This window comes from Falco peregrinus, chromosome Z (assembly GCF_023634155.1).
Source record: "Falco peregrinus isolate bFalPer1 chromosome Z, bFalPer1.pri, whole genome shotgun sequence".
Taxonomy (NCBI): domain Eukaryota; kingdom Metazoa; phylum Chordata; class Aves; order Falconiformes; family Falconidae; genus Falco; species Falco peregrinus.
In genome coordinates this window covers 74,518,778-74,540,266 of record NC_073739.1, presented here as the reverse complement: position 1 = coordinate 74,540,266, position 21,489 = coordinate 74,518,778, and the positions used below count along the sequence as shown (strand labels likewise).

The window sequence follows — 21,489 nt, the reverse complement described above, 5'->3', positions numbered from 1 at the left end:
ACTTCTTTGTATCTAGACAAATTTGGCTCTAGAAGAGGTCAAGCGTGTTGTTAGAGTTGTTCTGTGGTAGGTGCACTTAAACCCTGTTAGAAGTATGCAGTTCAGTTAGTGAAACATCAGTGCTGAGTGCTCCTGAACATTATCGTTAGCACAGTATATAAATAACATGATGTTATAAGAACTGCCTTTCTGGCAATTACTTGTAGTTGAAATGCACAGAATGTGGAAAGTAGCTAAATGAAGCAAACCCATCTCAAGTAAAGTTGAGTGTGAATTTTTTGTGATTTTATTTGAAAAATATTTTTATTTTATTTAAAAAGAACAACCAACCGAAAAAACCAAACAAATAAACAACCCCCAAAAGTAAGGCCTTAGCCAGAATGCATCCAAGGCTTACGTAGCTGCTCTTCCAAGCTCTTAGCTGACTCTTGGGACCAAGAAGAGAGATGATGTTTTTGGAGATTGTGGTGGGGTTTTTTTCTGCATTGGGCAATGAAGTGTTTCGAAGTTGTCTGTCATTGTGAAGCTCATCTCTCCCCCTCTGCCTGTTGCTTGCTTTTTGCTCCCAAGCCCCTAGCAGCGTGAGCAATTTGTATCATGCTCTAAGCACAGGTGGAACATTAGTGCACCCACTGGCATTTGGCCAGCAACTGTCAGGATTTGCCATCTGTTGTGGAAAAAAGTTAGGTCATCTGTTAGTCTCATACTCCGCTTCAGGGTGCAAAGGAGGATGCAGGCTTTGGCCCTGCAGCACTACAATCAATACAAATTGTATCTTACGCTTTGAGTGTACTATTTTGAGTGCACGGTCTCCTGGATGGTGCAATTCGGGGTGAGTGCAGCGTTTCATGGATGTAATAAGCGCCGTTCTTTAACCACAGTCCAGTGTGTAAAGGGGAAAGTGTGTCTGACACCTGCCTTGACAACTAAGCTGTCTCAAGTTGGTCTGGAGCCATCCCTCTTCCTTGAGAAAGTGTCCTGGTGATGCACTGCTGCTGTGACCCCGTCAATGGGAAGTTCATTACTGGAATTGCTTGTTATTTAACGGGAAGTACAGCTCACTTGATTTCCTTGTGAGGTGGAACATCGGTGCTTTGGGGCAAGTGTTCAGGCTTCTGGGAGGGAGGGGGCACAGCATACTAGCTGAAGTCAAGGCTTGCAGCTGCTACCTCCTCATCCAAGTTCATTCTGACACAGTTGCTTGTAAACTGTCTCTGCTTTGAAAAAGGTGAAATTCCTGTCTCTCCCTGTGTATTGAGGGAGTATCCAAAAGAGAATTTGCTTTCTTGTGCAATTGATGTTTTGGACTGCATTACTTCTTGTGATTTTTTTTTTTTTTAATTTTTTTCAAGTATAAGAAAATGTACTCCCTGTAAACCATTATGTGTTAGAGCATCTGAATTTAAAAAATAAGAGTATTTCAGCTAATAGTGGTAATAGTGTGTTTTCTCCCTACAGCTATACTCAAAACACAGGACTCTGTTTGTTTTGGGCTTTTTAAAACATACTGGGTTTTATAGTACATAGAATTTTGAGAATAGGACTTCTGTAGAAAACTGAAAACATGAAGTAAGTAACCAGCTTTTTGCAGCTCTTCTGTTTTTAACACAGTCGATCATTTAAAGAGCATCTATTACTTACTCCTTTGCTTACTGTACCAAATACAGCAGTGCGAAGTTCCTGTTAGTCAGTATTGAAGGGTTTTTATTTTAGAGTGGGAAAATCTGTCTGCCTGTCCGGAATGGGTGCATCAGTTAGCTCTTTCAAGGCTTCTGCTGCTCTTCATTTCTTGCGTCTTCTCCGTTTTCAGTCTGTCCTGCCATGGCAGGGTCAGAAGCAGGTTGCAAAGCAGCAGCCACTAAGAGTGTGGGACGTTCCTCTAGAAGATAGCATCTACCTCTGTCACTTTCCTTCTCCAGCAGTGGTTCCTTTCACACAGTGACTGAACATCTCCTGCCATCACCTCTAGGATAGAGAAGGGCCCTGAAAGATGGATGAGGCTCTGTCTCCCAGCCATTGCAGTACTGCGAGACTTAGAGGTAGCTCAGCTCGCAGCACTACCTCTGTATCTCGATGCATTTGCAGTTCAATTTCCCTTTAATTGGAGGGCAGCATTATGGACTCTTAGTACGCCACATGTTAAGACTTTGTTGTCATATGAGCTGGGAACTGCTGCTTTAAATGTACCCAGAGAACTAAATGAATCATTGATCTGCCATGTAAGTTCTTAAGTCAGCAGCTCTGTTGCTGTAGAGGCAATTTTTTAATAACAGCATGTTTGGAGTGACGCTTGGGAACATTGTGTATCATGTTTGGTTTCCCAGGTGAAGATCTCCTGGCTACTGTAGATATACGAGAACCGCAGTGATCTGCATGTGCATATACAGCTTGTGCCGCTTTCCAGGTCTGGTAAAATACAGCTGTCCGGGATAGAAGCTTTAAAAAAAATTGTGTGTTCTTCTGTTTGGCTGTGCTTCCGAGCTTTTTCTATCCCTTCTGGCTGCTCTGTTTCATTTAGGTTAGATGATGCATGCAGATGCAGTACCCCAGGTATTTTAAGTGTTTCATTGTATTTAGGTGTAGCTTGAGAAGTTTTTAAGGGATTGTAAGAGAGAGTAAATGAATTTGAAAACCAGAAGAGCTGAAGTCTTTGGTGTAAAATGTGATTGTATATGCAAAGAAGTTAGAAACTGGTTTGTTGTTTGCACTGTATGTATCCAGGATTAGTTTTCTGCATCTGCTTCCACCTGGTATGTTCAGGATTCTTTCTCCCTGTTGTGTCTTCCCCTGGTACTCTGGAGACTGGCGACAGCTACAGCTGAAATGCAGAACGTGCTGATGCTGCTAGTGGTAGCACATGATAGGGCAACTTAGAGAATATTTTTTTTTTTTCATTTGAAGTTGTTTTTAAATGTTTACCAGGCTTAGAGTTGGGAAGCAATCATTTCCTAACAGGGCTAGTAAGAGCCGTAAACTTTACTTGGTGTCATCCAGGAGTTAAATTTTGTTAATGCCCAGATTTCCAATGGGACAAAGAACATCTGTGGTGACCTTGGTATGTCTTCCATGTGTCCCATTGCATGTTTCAGATGCAGACCTTGCATTTTTTTCAGTAGTTTCATTAGTGTGACACTAGCTTGCCATGTATAGGAGAGAGAGCAGATTTGTGGGCCCTTCTGCAGTGAGCATCTGTGTGCAATGGACTGCAGGGCTGGGGACCAGACTGTCATCTTATGTTCTCTGCCAGCCCTATGTTCTTAAATGTTCAATCTTGCAGAAGAAGAATGACTGAATATCCTCTTCTATAAAAGTGCAGCAAAGCGTGAGCATTTGAAATGTGAAGTGTTAGTGAGAGCTGATATTAACCCCTAGGGTGCAAAGCATTTTTATGCTTGGTAGTCTTTTAAAATGGCAATAAGCTGCCTTCTTGATGGGAGGAAGTGGTTGTTAGCAAAGACAGGCTGGAGCAGGTTTCTCCACTGATCATATGTTTCTTCTCAGGAACAAGATAGGCATATCAAGGAAGGGAGACAGCTTTTCTTCTTGTTTGGTTTAGAAAATTTGCTGGTAGGGAGAAGACAGTCTCGCTGTTACTGTCTTGCTGTAGTGAATGTGTGCTGGCACAGACTTTCCAAAATGCTGCTTTTCAAGTGTAAAACTGCTGTTTGGAAGCACTTTTAATCTGTCCCCCTTTTTCAGAAGTGCAGTGGCTATGTGCAAGTCCCTCACAGGATGGAGTACTCAAAAATGGTTTTGGCGACTAATCTATAGCAGTTTGGATCTATGCCAGGCTGTTTCTAGTGGATAATTGGAGTGAAAATGCTTTTAGTGTTCTCACCGCTCCCAGGCTAGAAGCATGCTGATATGCATCCGGCCATCAGGTGGAGTAAATGCTTTGTTGTTTTTGTGTCTTGGGAACTGCACAGAAAGAGAAACGCTCGGCTCTGCAAAGTTATTTCAGTGAGGACTTGTGAAGATTCCCATACTGCTGAAAGGGAGGAAATTGGGGCTGAGAAGAGACAGAGGCCAGGTGAAGGCTTGTAGGAAAGTGGGGAGAAAAAGGGTATCGCTTCTGCTTCCAGCACTTGTTCTCACTCATGCTGACCTGAGGGATGCCCCAGCCCAGGACTTGCTGCCTGGAAAAAACTGAGGTGGCAGAAGGTGATGTGCAAGGACTAGAGCAAGGACCACCAAGCCCGAGGGGAAGAAAAGCTTTAGGGCTGAAATTCCTAGTTACTGCCAAGATAGAGATCTGTAAACAGGAATACTGTTATGTTTAGGCACCTGAGGGGGGCTCTAACTATGAGTGAAGTCACCTGTATAGATCTAGCAAATTCTCCACTAATTCCTTCCACAGCCTGGTAAGTCTCTGTACTGTTGTGTCCCCATTTCTGTGGTGGTGCAGTGTATCCAGGTGGCATGGCCCTGGGTGCACTGGTAAGTTTTAATGGCTCTGATTAGCCTCACCTGGGACCTGCACTCATACCCCCCTGCTCGTGGACCCAGGAGACCCGCCTCAGCTTAGCTCCTAGCCTTTGATCCTGAGTGGTGCTGTGGAGCTTACTGATCTCCCACCTCAGCTGCAGCTGTGTCTGTGCCTGCTGGTGGACCTCGTAGATCCAGGCCCAGATGTGGACTGACTTCCTGGCTTGACCTCCAACCTGTCTGGCAACCTGGGCTCCTGGCTATGATCTCTGGGCCTGCCCGGCTCACCTTCCTCAGGTGCTGTGGGATGGGCCCCTGGCTAGTAAGTCCCTTGTCCTGGCAGCCATGGGATCTCCCTTGCTTCCCCTTCCTTAGGGAGCAACCAGACCTCACTGCTCCCTGACACCAGCGGCCCAGAGAAGACAGGGGGTTCAGCTTCCAGCTGAGGATGGCAGTAGGAGCAAGGACGGTAAGGCTTGCCACATTTCTGTGTTGGTATCAAATTAAGAAGCCCTAAAAGCTGGTGAAGTTACCTGCCCATCTCCTCTCAGTTCTAGTTCTTCAGCAGTTTTGTTTCACTGACATATGGCCTTACTCCTCTTGTTTACAAAGCATGATGTCAGCAGCATCCTGAGCTGGCATCAGATGGCATCTGTTTGGACTAGTTCAGCTTTTTATCTTCAAGCAAAAGTTAATGTAGCAGAGTAAATGGTACTTGTAATCAAAGGTCAGCAGTGATGTAGGAGCTGGCCAGTGGACATGGCCTTGAAAGCAGTCAGTTTGTAATCTCAGCACTAGGGATTTTCTGTTCTCTGTGTTTCAAAGAACCAGCTTCAACAAAACAGCTGACCAGGGCAAGACACAAATGGATCATGAAACTAAAAATTAGTTATGAACTGCTTCCTCAAAAAATCAAGAATTCTGTCTCATTGGTCATTCCGTCTTCTGACCAGGTAACAACTCAAGTTCATAGGCCAGTTGCTTCATATTTAAGATTTGCTTTGCAGTAACTGTGCTGCCATTAGTATTGATGACAAGAGCTTCTCTTAAGATCAAGGTGATGTCCTTAAAGCAGCCAGTATCTAGGCAATAGCAGATTTTTATCTCTGATTTGCGTAAGAAGCTGTTTCAATAGAATAGCAGCAATCCTGCACTAGAAATCGGATAGCTCCATTTATGAAATGGGTGCCTTGGGTATGAGATGGGAGCAACAAATCCAATAGACATATGGTGCTTCTTGGTGCCTGGGCGTGCCACTAAACCGTGGTCTATGGGAAAGCATTGAAGCCTACCCTGAGGCTTCAATGTTGGTGGTAATCTGTTGCTTCATCCCTCCTAGATCTCTTTGGTCTTGATTTCAGGCTCCACGGTTGAGCTGTTTTGACTCTGACCATTAGTCCTCTGTTTGTGAGTTTTTCTTCATCTTTCAGAGAAGTGATGATGGCTTTCAAAGGCAAAATTCCATAGGCTTTGCTTTGATGTCTGCATTGCTTCAGATCCTTGTTGGAGTTTGTCCTCCTAAATCTCATCAGGTTGTATGCTGATAGCTCTTCGATTAATTGATGTCATCTTTTCAGATCAGTTCTGTCCAGATTTCCTTTGAATACCATCCCTAATTTGTCCACAGCTCATCTAATAAATCTGTGTGGCTGTGATCTGCAGCCCTGATGATCAAAAGCATGTATGTTTTTCTGCAGCTACTGTAATTGTGGAAGGCTCTCTCATGTTTCTCTTGCCTTGTTTTCTAATACCATGTAACAACAAAGCAATGTGCTGTGCATCAGAAAGAGCAACTAGCTGTGTGTATTATTAAAATAAATTAATTTGCTCTGCCTTCAAGCAAGGACAAATAGGTTGTCTTTTTTTCTACTTAATGCAGGTTTTCTAGAGTCAGGTTCTAAGTTTCCAGTTCCCTAAAGCTTTCTCAAGTGGGGCCTGTTATATTCCCCTTGTTTGGGTGAGATTAGTTGCATAAAAATACAATGGTGTTTCTGTTACAAAGGTGTGGACGTTAATTCATAGTCCAAAGAAATGCCTACTTCTGAAACTCCAAATTCCACTAAATCTGGCACGTTCCCTGTTCTTGTTGAAAGCAGTTCGTGTTCTAGTACCTGGCCACTATTATCTCCAGATGTTTTGGGGTCACTGCCTTTGTAAGATGATGGTGTGTGTGGCTGAGAGAGGACACATGTAGGACAGATTACCCTTTAAGTATAAGAACAAAGCAATACTTGGTCCTGTTTGAAAGCATCGTAGGTCCCAATGGAATACTCACCTGCCAATAAATCTTGTTCTTGTTTCTCTCAGGAGTAGTGGTGGCTGTAACTTTTAGAACCACCTTTTTATCAGGAGATCATCACAGCCTACTTCTCTCACTCTTGCCAACAGATAGTGTAGCACATCATTATGGCTGTGCTCATGGGGTACAGTTCATTGCAGGAAAACGTGTTAGATGTAAACTTGGCTCCTAATGAGGGACCTGAGAGTGTAAAGAATTATAAGAGATGGGAAAACTAGCTGAACTGGTATTGTACTCATCCTCATTTGTCAGCTTGCAGGGTTATTGTTGGTGTCTACCTGGAGCAGTCCCTCCACTTCCTTCCTGCATCAGCTCTGAAGTTTCTGCGTTGGTGCAGCTTTGGACGATGAATAGCCAAATTTCAGAAGTCATTGCAGTCAGGGAGATGTCAAGTGGCTAGACAAATCCAAACCAATACTTTTTCCCCCCTCTTTCCAATGATTTTACACTCCCCTGTCCCTAAATAATTTACCTAATTCTCCTGGATTGAAAGCCTGATCAATGCTTTTTTTTCAGTGGGCTATTTCCCTTGGTGCTGTGCGCACCTTGCTCTATTCCTTAAGCACAGCTGGTACCTAACTTGCCTTGTGTTCACCTTCCCACAGCAGTTCATCTGCACTTCCAAGGGTGCACTCTGAGAGATGAAATTGAGTGGCAGAAGTCTGTGTTCCCTTCAAACCATTAGGACACTATATGACTTGAAAGTGTGAAATAGAAAATAGTTACCAAAATAAAGGTGGTAATGCTTGCTACTTGCTGTCAGTCATCAACTTGGTATATCTTCTAGAAGGTAAAAAGGGTTGCTGTGATTCATTTCACAATGAAGTTGCAGTGTTGTGTAAAAATAGGGATGTGCTTTCATGTGAATATGACTGCCTGTAGCACTGTTCATTACCTCAAAAGATTTGGCTTATTGCCTGCAAAGGAAAACAAGAGACCATTTCTTTTTTGGTACTTGATGTGTGTTACACCAGGTATGTAAGAAAGATGTGCTATTCAAAAGGAGCCCTCGTTCTTCTGAGGTTATAAAAGCCTCCAGAAGAGGCTCTTGATCTTGCTATGTGTTACGAAGCATATAGCAAGTGTATTAATATCATTGTGAAATGGCTCTTCATAAAACTAATACTTCATTTAAATCCAAACTATTCTGTCTTACTCTTTCCTACCTTTGTGCAGTGTGCATTTGGTTAATCAGCTTTAAACAAGAAAGCAATGTAAACCCTTGAACTGTGTTGCTATTTAGAGTATTTATTTTCAATCTAAGTGCTAAAATAAGACAGTCCTACTACCTCAAAACACGTGTTTTCTTTGTGGTGTGGTCTTGGAATACCCTCCCTGTTTTAATGCTACTGGTGATAAAATGCAAGTTTGTCTGGTTAGTAAAGACTATGTGACTTATTCTTTTGGTATAGATATCCCCGAAGAAGAGGCCAGATACTGGACCAGAAAATTAGAACAAATAAATTCACTGGGAGATGATGAGGTAAATATCTAAACTGAAAGACGAATGTAGCCCTGAGTGCCTTATAACTTGTTTCGGTTCTTTATATGGCATTCCTGTGATTAAGGTAACTACTAAATGTTCGTCATTTACAAGTCTTCCATGAACTGTTTACAGAACTGTTTTCCCAAAGTGTACTCTTGGTGTTAAGGAGTCGAACTTCTTCCCACGTGCTGGAAGTGCTTGAATAATGGGAACTGTTTTGTTGATGTGCGTACACTCAAAGGAAAGGTAACACCATGCTTTACCTCAGAAGAGAGTGAAACTGCTTTTGACAAGCTGTGGTTAGGTTCTGTATTTGAGAAACCAAGTCAGAAAGGACATTTTTTTTAGTTGGCTGTCTCTGGGAAGAAATCAAGGCAAGATACTGCATCTTTCTGGGAGCTGAGAGCTCTTAGATTATGTCCTAATCCAGATGTTAATGCCATAGTTTGTATAATCTTGTTTTTATTTATATGGCTCAGTTTATATGAATCTGCTAGCTATGGCTTTGGTTTCCTGGTTTTTTTGAGTGTGTTCTTGGTTCAACAGCTATAAACTAAAAGTTACAAATTTTTTTTTTGAGAGTCTGTTACATGATTAAAACTTCTATTTACATTTCATACTGTTTGCAAAATAAGATTTGACATCTTAATGCCTGTATCAGAAGTTTAGCATTCAAAAAAATCCCTGAAACACTAATGTGTTGATGCCAACATCATTGAGTAGGAACATGGTGCTTGCTTAAACTCTTGATGTGTCTCTTTCCCTAGCAAGATAACTTGAAAAAAGTTCAGCCAGTGACTTTAGGAGGTTTTTGTTCTGGGATCCTTCATCTGTTCTTTTACATTCCTTATGTGACTCATTCAGTTTGCTGTGCAGATGAAGAGTAAGAAGGTGGGTTTTCTTTTTAACTCAGAACAGACCAATATTTTGGGTGGATAAAAACATAAGCGCTTGAGGGCAACCTCTCCTGCCTTCCTAGAAGTTTGAGAACCTCCTTGGAGTTGATGCAAAGCTTGATCTGTGATTTGTCCGGTTACTGACCCCGCTTCTGTGGGCTGTAGCAGCAGTCTGTGCCAGGGACTTCGGTGGAGCACAAGAGCCCCCTAGTGCCTCGCTGCACTGGTACTTGCTGAAGGGTACCCAGAGCACAGTGAGACTCCTCTTCCCCTGGAGTGCCATCCATGTGCATGCTTTTATCAAATACCAGCAACAAAACCCTGTCTCTGTAATTGTAACCCAACGGTCTCAGACTTATTATGGATGTTCACTGTCATCAGTGAGAAAATGGAAAAAAAAATAGAACACCACTGTGGTGCCAGACCTAGGGTTCATCTTGTCCCACGTCTGACAGCAACCCAGAGTGGGGATGGTGTCTTCCTTGCATATTCCCCTGATTTGCAGAGACTTGTAGCTCAGGAACTTGCAGAGCCAGAGGCAGTATCTTTGCATTTAACACTTGTGGATGTCCGCAGCCTTTTGAAAAGCACCCAGGTCAGTTATGCTGTAGCAAAGGAATTCAGCACCTTAATTGTGCATTGCCCAAAGAAGTACCTTATTTGCTTCCAGCAAACAAACCCTACGTTGTGAAACCTGCTGGAGGCAGGTTTATTTGGGGAAATTGAATGACTGATCCTCATTCCTCCTTGAATGACTGATCTTCATTCCTCCATTGTATGCCACTCAGCTTTACAGACCTCACCTTCTTGCATGGCTTTTGGGTTGCAGAGTCCTAGTCTGCAATTTAGTACAGGACAACTATATGCCTTTTATCTTCTTTTCTGTGCATTAAGTTCAGCTATCTCTGTTTGAGACAGTGGATGAACAGACTGAAGTTGCACAGCAGTATTTGAGAAACAGGTTCGTTTGGAGTTTATATGTTGTCATAAAACTACTTTGTAGTCTCTATTCCTACAAACATTTAATATTCAGTTTTGTTTTTGGGGCTGCTGATAGCTGTTGGGCTGATGCCTTGAAAAGAAAAAAACTACCGCAATTTTTGGATCTCTGAGTATAATAATTCAGAATCCATTGCTGTCCTGTGCTGCTGAAATTGCTCATCAACAGACTTCCTTTCACTACTTTGTCAACCAGTCAGTGCTGTGAGATCCAGCCGTTCTTGTTTTCACGATCCTGATTAACTCGGTGAGTTGGCAGTTTGATGATAAGGCTAACCACCTTTCAGGATCACTTGTGCGTTTTAAATAACACAGATTGGAAGGTAGCCACAGTGGAAGTCTGCAGCTTGTCACCTTCCATGTAATGAACTGGTGATTAATCCTTACCAAATCCAAGGAGAGGCTGTCTGCTGGCCCTGTTTTGCACAGATTGCAGCACCAGGTTGCTAAGCTTGCCACTTCCTTTGTCGTCAGACCTTTTTTTCCCTAGCAAAGACTGTTCTCATTATTTCACTGAATTGTCCTAATTTTCTCATATCTCTGTGTAATACGAGGAGAATAACAAAGTAAACCCACTAGCATTCCCTTAGGGAATGCTTTGATGCTGTAACAAACAGCTTTGTAAGAAGTCAAAGCTGGCTAATTGAAATATCTGTGTTCTCTAATTTAGTATTAAATGAGTTGAAAAATTCTTCACTTTAGATGTACAGTGGACCACAGGACAGTTTCTGTTTGCTGGGCAAACGTTGTGTTACTGCCCTGCTGGGCACACTAATTATTTAACTACTTCAGTCTCCTACTGCAGTGTTGCTGTGAGCCCACGTGAGTTTTGAACCATTGAAGCCATGCTTGAGTGTCTGAACGTGAACTGGGTGTGTTCTCAGTTCTGAGCTCCCCATCACAGTGACGTTGTGGTGTAGAGAATCCAGTCTTTTAGGTGTCTAATTTGAGGTCTCACAAATGAGAACAGAGCCTGTGTTTGTAGTAAAGCAGACTTTACCTTAACCAGATGTGCACATTTTAACACCTGGTCTTGGCACGAAGAAAGAGGAGACTTCTGGGAGTGTGCCTGGATGTGAATATTAAGGAGAATATTTAATGCTTTGATACTACCAGGGATGCTTTGTCTTAGGTGTGGCATGCTGTACTCTGGAAGCTGTTCCACGAAGTTACCAATTACTTTCTTACCAGTCTGTGTTCCTTCTTTTTCCCCCCCTCTAGTATTCCTTTCAGGAGGAAGTCCGGAAGAAACCATTGCCCAGTGCTGCCTCCCAGTGTTGTAAGTTAGACTCTTTTTCTTGATATTTTTTTTCCTCTTTTAACGTACTTTTATTTTCCCTAGTTAGTTATGAAACGATGATACTTCTGAAAAATGTTTTCTTGTTAGAAGTGCGTAAATCTCTGTGAAGCCAGTATTTTGTCGGTTATGAAAACCTGACCCTCAAAGTGTTGGGTCTAAAGCTTCTGATGCTAGAAAGTGGAATCGGGCGTTGAGCCTTAGCCTGTTTGTGTTCTCATGTGCAATAAGAACACAAAATGTGTTCAAAGTCACCTAGATTGACAGACCCTTGTAATATTGACGCAAGTTAGAAAATGTTACATTTTCTCATATAACTAAGTTAGGCAATGTTCTCTTTAAATATCATGTGTTGAATAATATTTTTATGACTTTTTAATGAAATTTCAAGAGCAGGAGAATAGATGGAGACAGGTACTGCCAGTAGTAGCCTTTCAAAATGCATCAGAGACTTGTGTACTTTGATGCCTAATTTCTTTGATAATACTCTTCAGTGCTGTGTTGATGGTTGAAAAATATTTTTACTAATTTATGCTTATCTCATCTTGCATCTTTTTATGCTTCTAAAAACATGGATGGAAAAATAACCTAGGACCTACTGTATCTGATGGTTTGCAAATTTAGATTTTTGAAACACTGCTTTTAATGTACAATAGATTAAAGCTCAGTGACGCCTCTTATAAATGTCTTATCTACTTTTGGCAAAAACATAAATAAAATACAAGTCTCTCAATTTGAACAAATCTTTTATCCTCTACTACAAATTCTATAAGGCATGTATATTTCACTTTGCAGGCTGTTTATCCATTAGGCTGATTATAGGATCTTTACAAAACTGTTAACATTAGGAGATGTTAATTACTGTTTACATTTTTTAGTAGAATTAATTTATCTATATACTGCTACTATGTTATCTTAAAACTATCTTCAACAAAACATGGACATTAACCAAGTGCTTAGGAAATCTGAACGTGTTGTGTAGCTGGAACGTGTACACAGCTATATGGAAGTATTCTGGCAGTGGTACCCTAGGTAACACCAAATATCTCCTCCCTTTCTTTTTAAGAAGAGTGTATGTAAAGAATAAAGCACTTTTTTTTTTTTTTTTAAATACTTATAAGGGTACAATTGATTTGTAAAGCCTACAAATAAGAAACATTGTTGGAGAAAATATCTGACTAAATCATGTGCATACTATGCAGAACCTCTAATGTTAAAAGGTCAAAAAAAAAGTCGATATGAAGTGTCTAAGAAATGAACGTGTTGTTTGCTGAAATGACTTTCCTGGCTATGTGCCCTGTCCTTTGCTTTTGTTTGAGCGAAGCTGGTTTGATTGACTCTTCTAAGTATTGGGATGTGTGGGTATATTAGGAGGAATGCTTCTGTGTAGGGGAAGTAGCTGCACCTGTTCCCACAGCATGGTGCTTTTACAACCTCAGGCTCTTGTAGCCTGTTTCTTCCTTGGAGAACCAGCTCAGCTCTGACAAACAGACATAGTAAACAGCAGAACTGCAGCTGCCCCTTTTGTGTTGCCTGTTAACAGCCTGCATCTTGCTAGGAAGTGACCTTTTACAGTAATTAATTGAAGGCTCCTGGTTTGAACAATCAATATCACATAAGAATTAATTTAATCATTCATGGGACTTAAACACTCATTAGAATTGATGTTAAACATTTCATAGCAATCTATGGTGAATGTATTTAAGAATTTTCTAGTAATTCTATAAAGTTTTTGGTACTGCATGTACTTTTGCTTATCTACTGCCTTGCAAGTTTCCAACATCTATGACTATCAAATTATTTACGTGGACAAATATAAAATAGACATTTAATGTAGAAGTACTTTTGAAAAATGAGCTCTGCTTGCATCAGTCTGTGCATAAGAATTGTAAGCTTGCCTGAATATATCATAGCCCTTTCGAACCCAAGAATTCAACACAGAAGATGCATTGATTGTGTCTCTATTGAAAGCTGACCTGACCTTTGCATATGACACAGGAACTCAACCCTCTTTTACATAGGAGCAGGGTGGGTGTCCTTCCCTGATCTAAAACACATTAAATATGGAGTGTTCTTACTTATTGTGTGGGTAAATAATTGATATGTTTTTAGATACAAATGTTCTTGAGGATTTTTTTATTATAAGACTCATCCAGTTTTCCATCACAATGTGCTAGATGAGATGTGATCACTGCTGGGAGCGGGACACAGTCAGCTGGACAAAAGACTTAAGTATCTAGAAGGAGCAAAAAACCTCCTCAGTGTAAGTAGGTTTCACCCCATGAGAACATTTTCACAAATTCTAAAAAATACAAATTTATCTTAAAACCTGATGCACTATGGAGAAAAAGTGCAGCAGAATACTTCACACAGCTTGCTTTTCAAGAAATAATGGCGTAACTGCACATGCCAATGGCAGCTTCTTTGTCCTAGCTGGAGAAAATCCTACTCCAGCAGGGAGGGTCGGGTTCATTAAATAGGGAAATACATACCCTTACATGCTAAAGTGAGATTGCCCTTCTGCCCTGTTCTGCTTCTGTATTTTCACACATCTGTTCCATTTCTCAGTCTGCCTTTTCTCATGGTTATTTCCCCATCTCCTGCGTGGATGCAACTTGTTCTGTTGTCTCCTCTCAGTAGCAAGGGGGAGAAGAATGAAGCAGAATGTGAAAGGGAGCCAGGTCATGTCTGAAAGCCAATGTCAGATCTGTGAAGGGTGGGTTTTCATCTCTGGCCATGTGTGCACTGTGCTGCCTTGGCATGATGCTCTGGGAAGTCTTAGCCCAGACTAGGTGCTCTGATTTTTCCAGAGATTATGGAGTTTTCAGGCCCACTTGCACAGTCTTACGTGCTGCTTTGTTCTTAGAAGAGTTTAACCCATGATTTCTGAGGTAATTTGGGATCCAGGGTTCCTGCCTGCTCTTAAATGAAGCTGGTGGGTCTGTTCTTGCATGTGCAGTCTCTTCTAAGCCTGACTGATTTTTTGCATTTCCTGCCTCTTCCTTCATCATACCATTTCATTTTTATCTCCCAAATTCTGTGCCTCCCTGTACATTTCTCCTGCCCCAGAAAGATCACATGCTTCCAAGTGATTTAGCTTTTAGTGATCCCAAGCAATTAGTGAAGCACTTTAGTGCCAATGGATCCAGTTTTGTTTTCATTTCTGTTAAATGTAATCATAATTCTTAGTTTGCTGGTACTTCATTGTTGGATAAATGCAGCATCCTCATATTGGCTTTTACCCATAACCTGAAATTGCACGTAAATTAAAAAGAAAGCAATCTTTTATTGTCTGGAAATTCACTTTAAATGAAGCAGATTGAAAAAATGTTATTTGATTACATTGGCATTCATTGAGTCAATAAGCTCCAAGTTACTTATTGTGATAGGTACAGATTTATTTTTCTTGTATGGTCAAGATAATTTCTGGCAACATTAAAGTCCATTATAATCCATAAGTGAGTCACTCTGTCAGTATTTTAAATGCAGCTCTGACTTGGAGCAGACATCACGCAAAGGTGGATGAGAAAGGCATTCTGCACAAGTCCATGGGGCCAGATGGGATCCACCCCAGCGCACTGAGGGAGCGGGCAGAAGCATCACCAAGCCACTTCCCATCACTTATCGCCAGTCCTGGCTCACCAGTGAGGTCCTGGTTGACTGGATGTTACCAAATGTGATGCCCATCTAAAGAACAGACAGAAGGGGGATCTGGGGAACCACAGACCTGTCAGCCTGACCTTGGTGCCAGGGAAGGTTGTGGAGCAGATCATCCTGAGTGCCATCACATGGCAAGTGCAGGAAAACCTGGGCATCAGGCCCAGCCAGCAGGGGTTTATGAAAGGCAGGTTCTGCTTGACGAACCTGGTCTCCTACGACAAGATGACCCACCTGGTAGATGCAGGAAAGGCTGTGGGTGTTGTAAAGCCTTTGACACAGTCTCCCACAGCATTCTCCTGGAGACACTGGCCGCTCATGGCTTGGACGGGTGCATCTTTGCTGGGTAACCAGCTGGCTGGGTCAGCCCAGAGAGTGGTGGGGAATGGAGTTACATCCAGCTGGTGGCCGGTCACAGGTGGTGTTCCCCAGGGCTCGGTGCTGGGGCCAGTCCTGTTCCGTATCTTTATCAGTGATCTGGATGAGGGGATCTAGCACACCCTCACCAAGTTCACAGGTGACCCCCAGCTGGGGGGAGCGTTGATCTGCGGGAGGGCAGGAGGCTCTGCAGGGGGGTCTGGGCAGGCTGGAGCGATGGGCCCAGGCCAGTTGTGTGAGGGTCAACCAGGCTCAGTGCCGGGTCCTGCCCGTGGGTCACACCAGCCCCCGCAGCGCTGCGGGCTGGGGGCAGGGGGCTGGGAACTGCCTGGGGGGAAAGGGCCTGGGGGGGCTGGTCGGCAGCCGGCTGGGCATGAGCCCCCCGTGTGCCCAGGTGGCCAAGGAGGCCAGCAGCACCCTGGCTGGTGCCGGGAACAGCATGGCCAGCAGGGCCAGGGCAGTGCTGTCCCCCTGCACTGGGCACTGGCGAGGCCGCCCCTCGACTCCTGTGTTCAGGTTGGGCCCCTCACTGCCAGGGGGACGCAGAGGGGCTGCAGCGTGTCCAGAGACGGGCAGGGGGCTGGTGCCGGGGCTGGGGCACAAGGCTGGTGGGGAGCGGCTGGGGGAACTGGGGGGGGTCAGCCTGGAGAGGAGGAGGCTCGGGGGCACCTTGTGGCTCCCTGCAGCTGCCTGACAGGAGGGTGTAGGCAGGGGGGTCGGTCTCTTCTCCCAGGTGACAAGTGACAGGGCAAGAGGAGATGGCCTCGGTCTGTGCCGGGGAGGTTTAGGTTGGGTGTCGGGAAAAACGTTGTCACTGACAGGGTGGTGGAGCGTTGGGACAGACTGCCCAGGGAGGTGGTGGAATCACCAACCCTGGAGATGTTTAAAAAATATGTAGATGCAGTGCTTAGGGACATAGTTTTAAGTGATGGACCTGGCAGTCCTGGGTTAATGATTGGACCTGATGATCTCTGAGGTCTTTTCCAACCTAAACAATTCTGTGATTCTCTGGTCTTTGCAGAAAATATTTGGCAGTCTTATTAATATCAGCTCCTGTAAATACTGTCCTATACCTTTTGCCAGGAAGTTTACAAATCTGAAAGAGAACAGGTTTGTTCAGTACAATTCCCAGAAAAGATAACCTGAGTGCCACTGGATCAACCGGTTATGTCTGTCCTCTGATCACTGACTGAGGCAAGAGAATGTTTGGCAGCAGGCTGGCCAGCTTGGTGGAGCAGGCTTTAAATTGAAGGACTTGGGGGGGTGGGGTGGGGGGGGTGGCACGGCCAGGTCCAAAGTGGCAGTGCTCACACCATTGCATCCAGCTGGGGAATGAGCCAGCCCAACCAAAGCTGCAAGCAATAGATACTCCTCAGGTGCCTCCCAAGGTGGGTGTCGGGCAGGCAGCCACCTCCAGGCTGTGCATAACTATGGGGGGTCCCTTGCACCCCTCCCAGGAAACCTGCACATGGCTTGGGAGGGAAGAAAATGCTACAGCTTTTTTTGTAGAGACACAAGCCGCCTTTTAACTACTTAAGGCTGGCAAAACGTGTTTTATGCATTACTGGAATGAGTGTCATTTGATGCCAGATCCATTTTTTTTGACCCTTCTTTCCTGCGAATGTTTGAAGAAACGGATTTCTGCAAAATGTGTTAGGCAAGATTCTGTTAATATCTACACATTCACTACTATTTCAAAAGTACCAAAGGCTGACTTTAGAGGTTTCATTCCTGATGCCTATTAGTTCTCTTTTTAGGAGCTCAGATTCCAGTGGTGCATCAGAAGTCCTGTATGTTCCTCTGCATAAACTGGCTCTGATGCTGAGATTGCTGTGCTTTCTATGGCACTGATGAGGAGCTTTGTCTGCTAAAAAGCCACGTGAATGCCTTCTGTGCCCCCACGTCCCCAGCAAGCCCTGAAAACATCCATGCCAGTGTTGTGTTCATGGTGTTGCACTGTGGATGCTAGCATCTTTATGCTGCCATTAATGTGCCATTGGGTTGGGGCTCTCAACCCTGCTGCTGGGCTTTCCACAGTGCAGATGGTGCGGTTCTAGCAGAAGCAGTGTCACCGAGTGCGCAGATCTGGGCAGGCTGTGGGTCCAAGGCAGCTGTAATGAAGCTGGAAAGAGCTTGGTTGGCAGGATGTGCATTGCAGCCTGTTTTCCTGAAATGAAGCCATAGCCATCCAAGGTTACATGTGCACTGATGTGAGCATGCCATCCCTTGCGCTTGTTGAATCCTGTGGTTTATTCTAGTCAAAGATGTTGGCTGCCATCCAACAGTGTTAAACTGGGTGAGCTGACCCAACAGCAAATGTACTGAAATGACATCCTGTTATGAGGGTTTTTTTGTTCTCTTTGGTAACCATATATAAAAAGAAAGATTGGCTACACCACGCTGTGAAGGCTAGGCAGCATCAAAATACTTTTGAGCAGGCCACAGCCTGACCATCTGAATTGTCCACAGAGTTGTATGACCTGTAGTAGCGTGGTGGCAGACTGCGGTCGGCTGCAGTTGCTGGGAGGTGGTACTGCCCTCCCTGATGTAGAGATATATGCTGTATGCCTAGATTCTTGCCATTTGTTGATTCTCAGTCCCAGCCTGCTTCCACAGTTAGAAACAACAGAGGTCAGCAGCTACCTTCAGCATCTCCAGGCCAGGCCAGCTTGAGAAGCTTAAGGAAGAGGTCAGCGGTAATTTTACCCTGCTCAGGGGTAGGTGACACCAAAGGTCCTGCTGCAGTCATTGAAAAGGTGTGCTCCACTGAGAGTAACACTGCTGGCCACAGTGCAAACAAGAAGTCTTAACACAAAAAATGTTCATTGTAAGTGTAATTCAGAACAGGACACATGAATGACCTTTTTTTCTCTCTCTCTCTTTTTTTTTTTTTTTTTTAATTAAGCTAGGCAGAGGGTAAACTATTGTCTGTACAAGTGAAACCATTGTATGAACTCTTTTTTGGTAGCTTGCTGGCAGGCTGGGAAGGCTCCTTGGTTGGCCTCTCTGCTTCTCAGGGACTGGCAGCATCTGTTCCTCTTCGTTTAAGGTAAATCCCATCTGGGAGACTTGAGGTTTTGTAGGCTTGTGGTACTCGCTGCCTGGGCTTGCTGAAGAGGTGACAGGTCTACTCAAAGGAATGCAGATTCAAAGTCTTATTCTAAAATCTCTGCCTGCATTTTTAGGATAAAGCTGCTACTTCAGGGCTGGATATGTCTAAGGGAAAGTACTCAGCAAATGGAAGTTAAAAATACTGGCTATATTAGGAGATTGTACAGTAACAAAGTTTGACTTATTGCTGAACTGTAGAGGAGAGCAGCAGATCTGTGGTTTTGCTACTGATCCTCTAAGTGTCCTTTCTTAGTTGTTGTTTTCCTAGAGTACATGCTGTATTCTGAAAGGTGTTGACAAGGAAATAAAGCTTTGGCTTTTAAATAAGCACCAGACCTAAAGCTCTTTCTGAAATGCTGAACACTGCTAATGGTGATATGTCTCTCTATAAGCAGTGAACAAAAAAAGTAAATGCTCGCTTAATCACTCTAGGTTTCATAATTTGTTTAGTGCTTTTCATGAATGAATCTTTTTCTTTTCTGTTGTTTTTTTTTTAAGGACTCTGAAACTTCATTAGTCATCCTTTAATGTCATAGCAATAACAGAAAATTAATTTGAATTTTCTTACTGCAACACAACATAACCTTTTTAAAAATTAGGTCAAAGATTTTAAACGGACAGAAAAATTATTGCTCAACTTTGTAGACAAGCCATAAATACGTGTCCTTGAGCAATGAGACTTGTACTGAAAGTCCAAGATTGAAAATCAGAAGAAAAAAAGGTGACAAATCTTTTATCTCAGCTGCTGTAGAACATTATAATCCTCTTTGCTATTATGGATATATGTAATTTTAGGTAATCCACTGTAGTCAAAATTGTAGCTCATGAGGAGTATGTAAAACTTCTGTTGATTATGTTTAGATCTCTTAGCCAAATAGTCTGTGTGACATGGTAGCCCAGAAATTTGTAAATGAGACAACTGTGTTGGGTATTAGTCCAGCCATAGAAATGTTACAGTTTTTCCAGTATAGATAAAATTAAGTGGCAGTCTGCCCAATACGTTTTACTATGGCTATTAATGAGTTGCACAAGCTTGTAATAGCTTAATGGATACTCTCAATGATTTGATGGTCATCCAAGCCCTGCTTAAATTCTCAGCTCTCAACCTGATTTTGTTTTGTTTAGCTGTAGTAAATGTGGCCAGAAGGGCCATTTTATTTAGTGAACTAAACTACTTCAAAATTTCCGCATAAGCTGAATGCTAAACTAGAGTAAAACGTGGTGGAAAAGAGAGAGTAGTGAGCAAGGAGAGTACTTTGCTGTGCCTTGTCCTTGTGTCTGCCAGCTCATTTTAGCTCATTTCCCTCCTGTGCTTTCTCATCTCCTTTTGTGCAGAAGTCTTAGCCCTCATCTGTGGTGTTCCAAAACTGAACTGGAAATGGCGGTGCTTGTTATGAAACCCTCTTGGCCATCTTGCTTACTGAAAACTCAACTTCATTCTAAAAAGCTATTCAATGTTCGTTTTGTATTTTAGAGGCTTACTCCACTAAAATACCACGTTTTTAATTTTTGGAAGTACATTGAGTACTGGAATAATGTACATTTTTATGGAATCTGAGATCTGTGCACACTGTGTTGAAGGTCTTGGCCAAGGGAAAAGGAGGTTTATTAAATCTAAAAGGAAGAACTGACCAGGACCTTCCCAGCTCTGTATTCTATAAACATTATTTTATCAGCACCAAATATAGTGTAATTTCCTGAGCTCAGTTTACTTTTATAAACTTGTTTATATTCTGTCTTTGCTCAGTGTGGGATATAACAGGAGAATTAAATAAATTTTCATCATGACTATAAGCAGTGGACAGCAGTAAACATTAATGTTCTGATGGGGTTAGTAGGTCCCAGCCACTCTGAGAGACTTGTAAGCAGAAAAGAAACAAAATGGCATGCGGGCAATCAAATTAGACTGCATGAAAAACTTAGAATATTCTGCTTTTCTGCAGTGTCCCTGCTGATCCAGGCTCAACAGTGTGAAGTGGGGAGGAGGAGTTCCTCCTTGAATAATTGCATAATTGAGGCACAGAACAAGCATATGTTATGTTCAGCTAACTGTGGGAACTTAGATGTGTTTATAACGTGTTAACAACAAGAATGTTGTAGCTTCCAAGGCACCAGGCTGCTGGCATCACTTAGTCCTTCATTGGAGGCTTATATGAAACCTCATTTTTTGAGTACTGAAACTTATGAATATAAAATGATGTGATAACCAAGACACACGCTGTTGGTATTTAAAAGCACACGGAGTAACTAGTCTGACTTGTCTGTATCATCTATTCCAGTGTTAATATATGTTGTTGTTTTTAGAATTACAACTTTCCCTTTTCTGTCAGTCTGGACTTCTTGGTTCTTTTCAGTTCAAGTTTGTACAGGCTTAAATTTGTTCCCAAAGGTGATCTGGAAGGGATTTTTCTTAACAAATTGAGGTTATGCGTATTATTTTTATGAAGCAGCAAAAATACTTGAAAAGGCTAAAATGAAATTCTGTTTTCATTAACCTTCAAAATATCAAGACTGTCAGCCCAGGTCTTCTGTGATTGTGCGGAAGGACTGAGATACATACTGTTAGCTCCTGAATCTTAAATGAAGCAGCATATGTGTTGAATCTTTAATAAATTCATCTTTTATCCAAAATGTTAGATGCTGAAGTGAAGTGGGTGTTAGTGAAAACAAACAAGAGTGGAGTTTTAAGATTCTGGCTGAAAATCCCTTACTCTCTGTGATTACATCTCTTTCTGTTTGCTTGTGCAGCGTTGCCTTCCCAGTCAGTCTCTAGCTGTAGCATGCCCTGGTTAGCCAGGATCCAGCTTCTCAATGTGAGAAACCTTTCAGGGCAAGGAGCTGGTGTCTGAAGGCAGCTGCTCTTCTCTCCACCCTGCCCTGCTTGGCATTGACTGCTGTTTGTCTTAGGTACGGAAATAATAGGCTCTAATCTGCTTTTGAA

General features: G+C 42.8%; 1 protein-coding gene across 8 annotated transcripts in view; it reads left to right on the top strand.

Annotated features, from left to right (window-relative positions):
- The window catches only part of UNC13B (unc-13 homolog B), a 214,303-nt gene that overhangs the window by 35,118 nt on the left and 157,696 nt on the right, over positions 1–21,489 (top strand). For all 8 annotated transcript variants that reach the window (XM_055791161.1, XM_055791157.1, XM_055791165.1 and 5 more), the window contains exons 6-7: positions 8,137–8,207; positions 11,327–11,384. In XM_055791161.1, the coding sequence (XP_055647136.1) occupies positions 8,137–8,207; positions 11,327–11,384 (129 nt within the window). The remainder of the gene's footprint in view (positions 1–8,136; positions 8,208–11,326; positions 11,385–21,489) is intronic.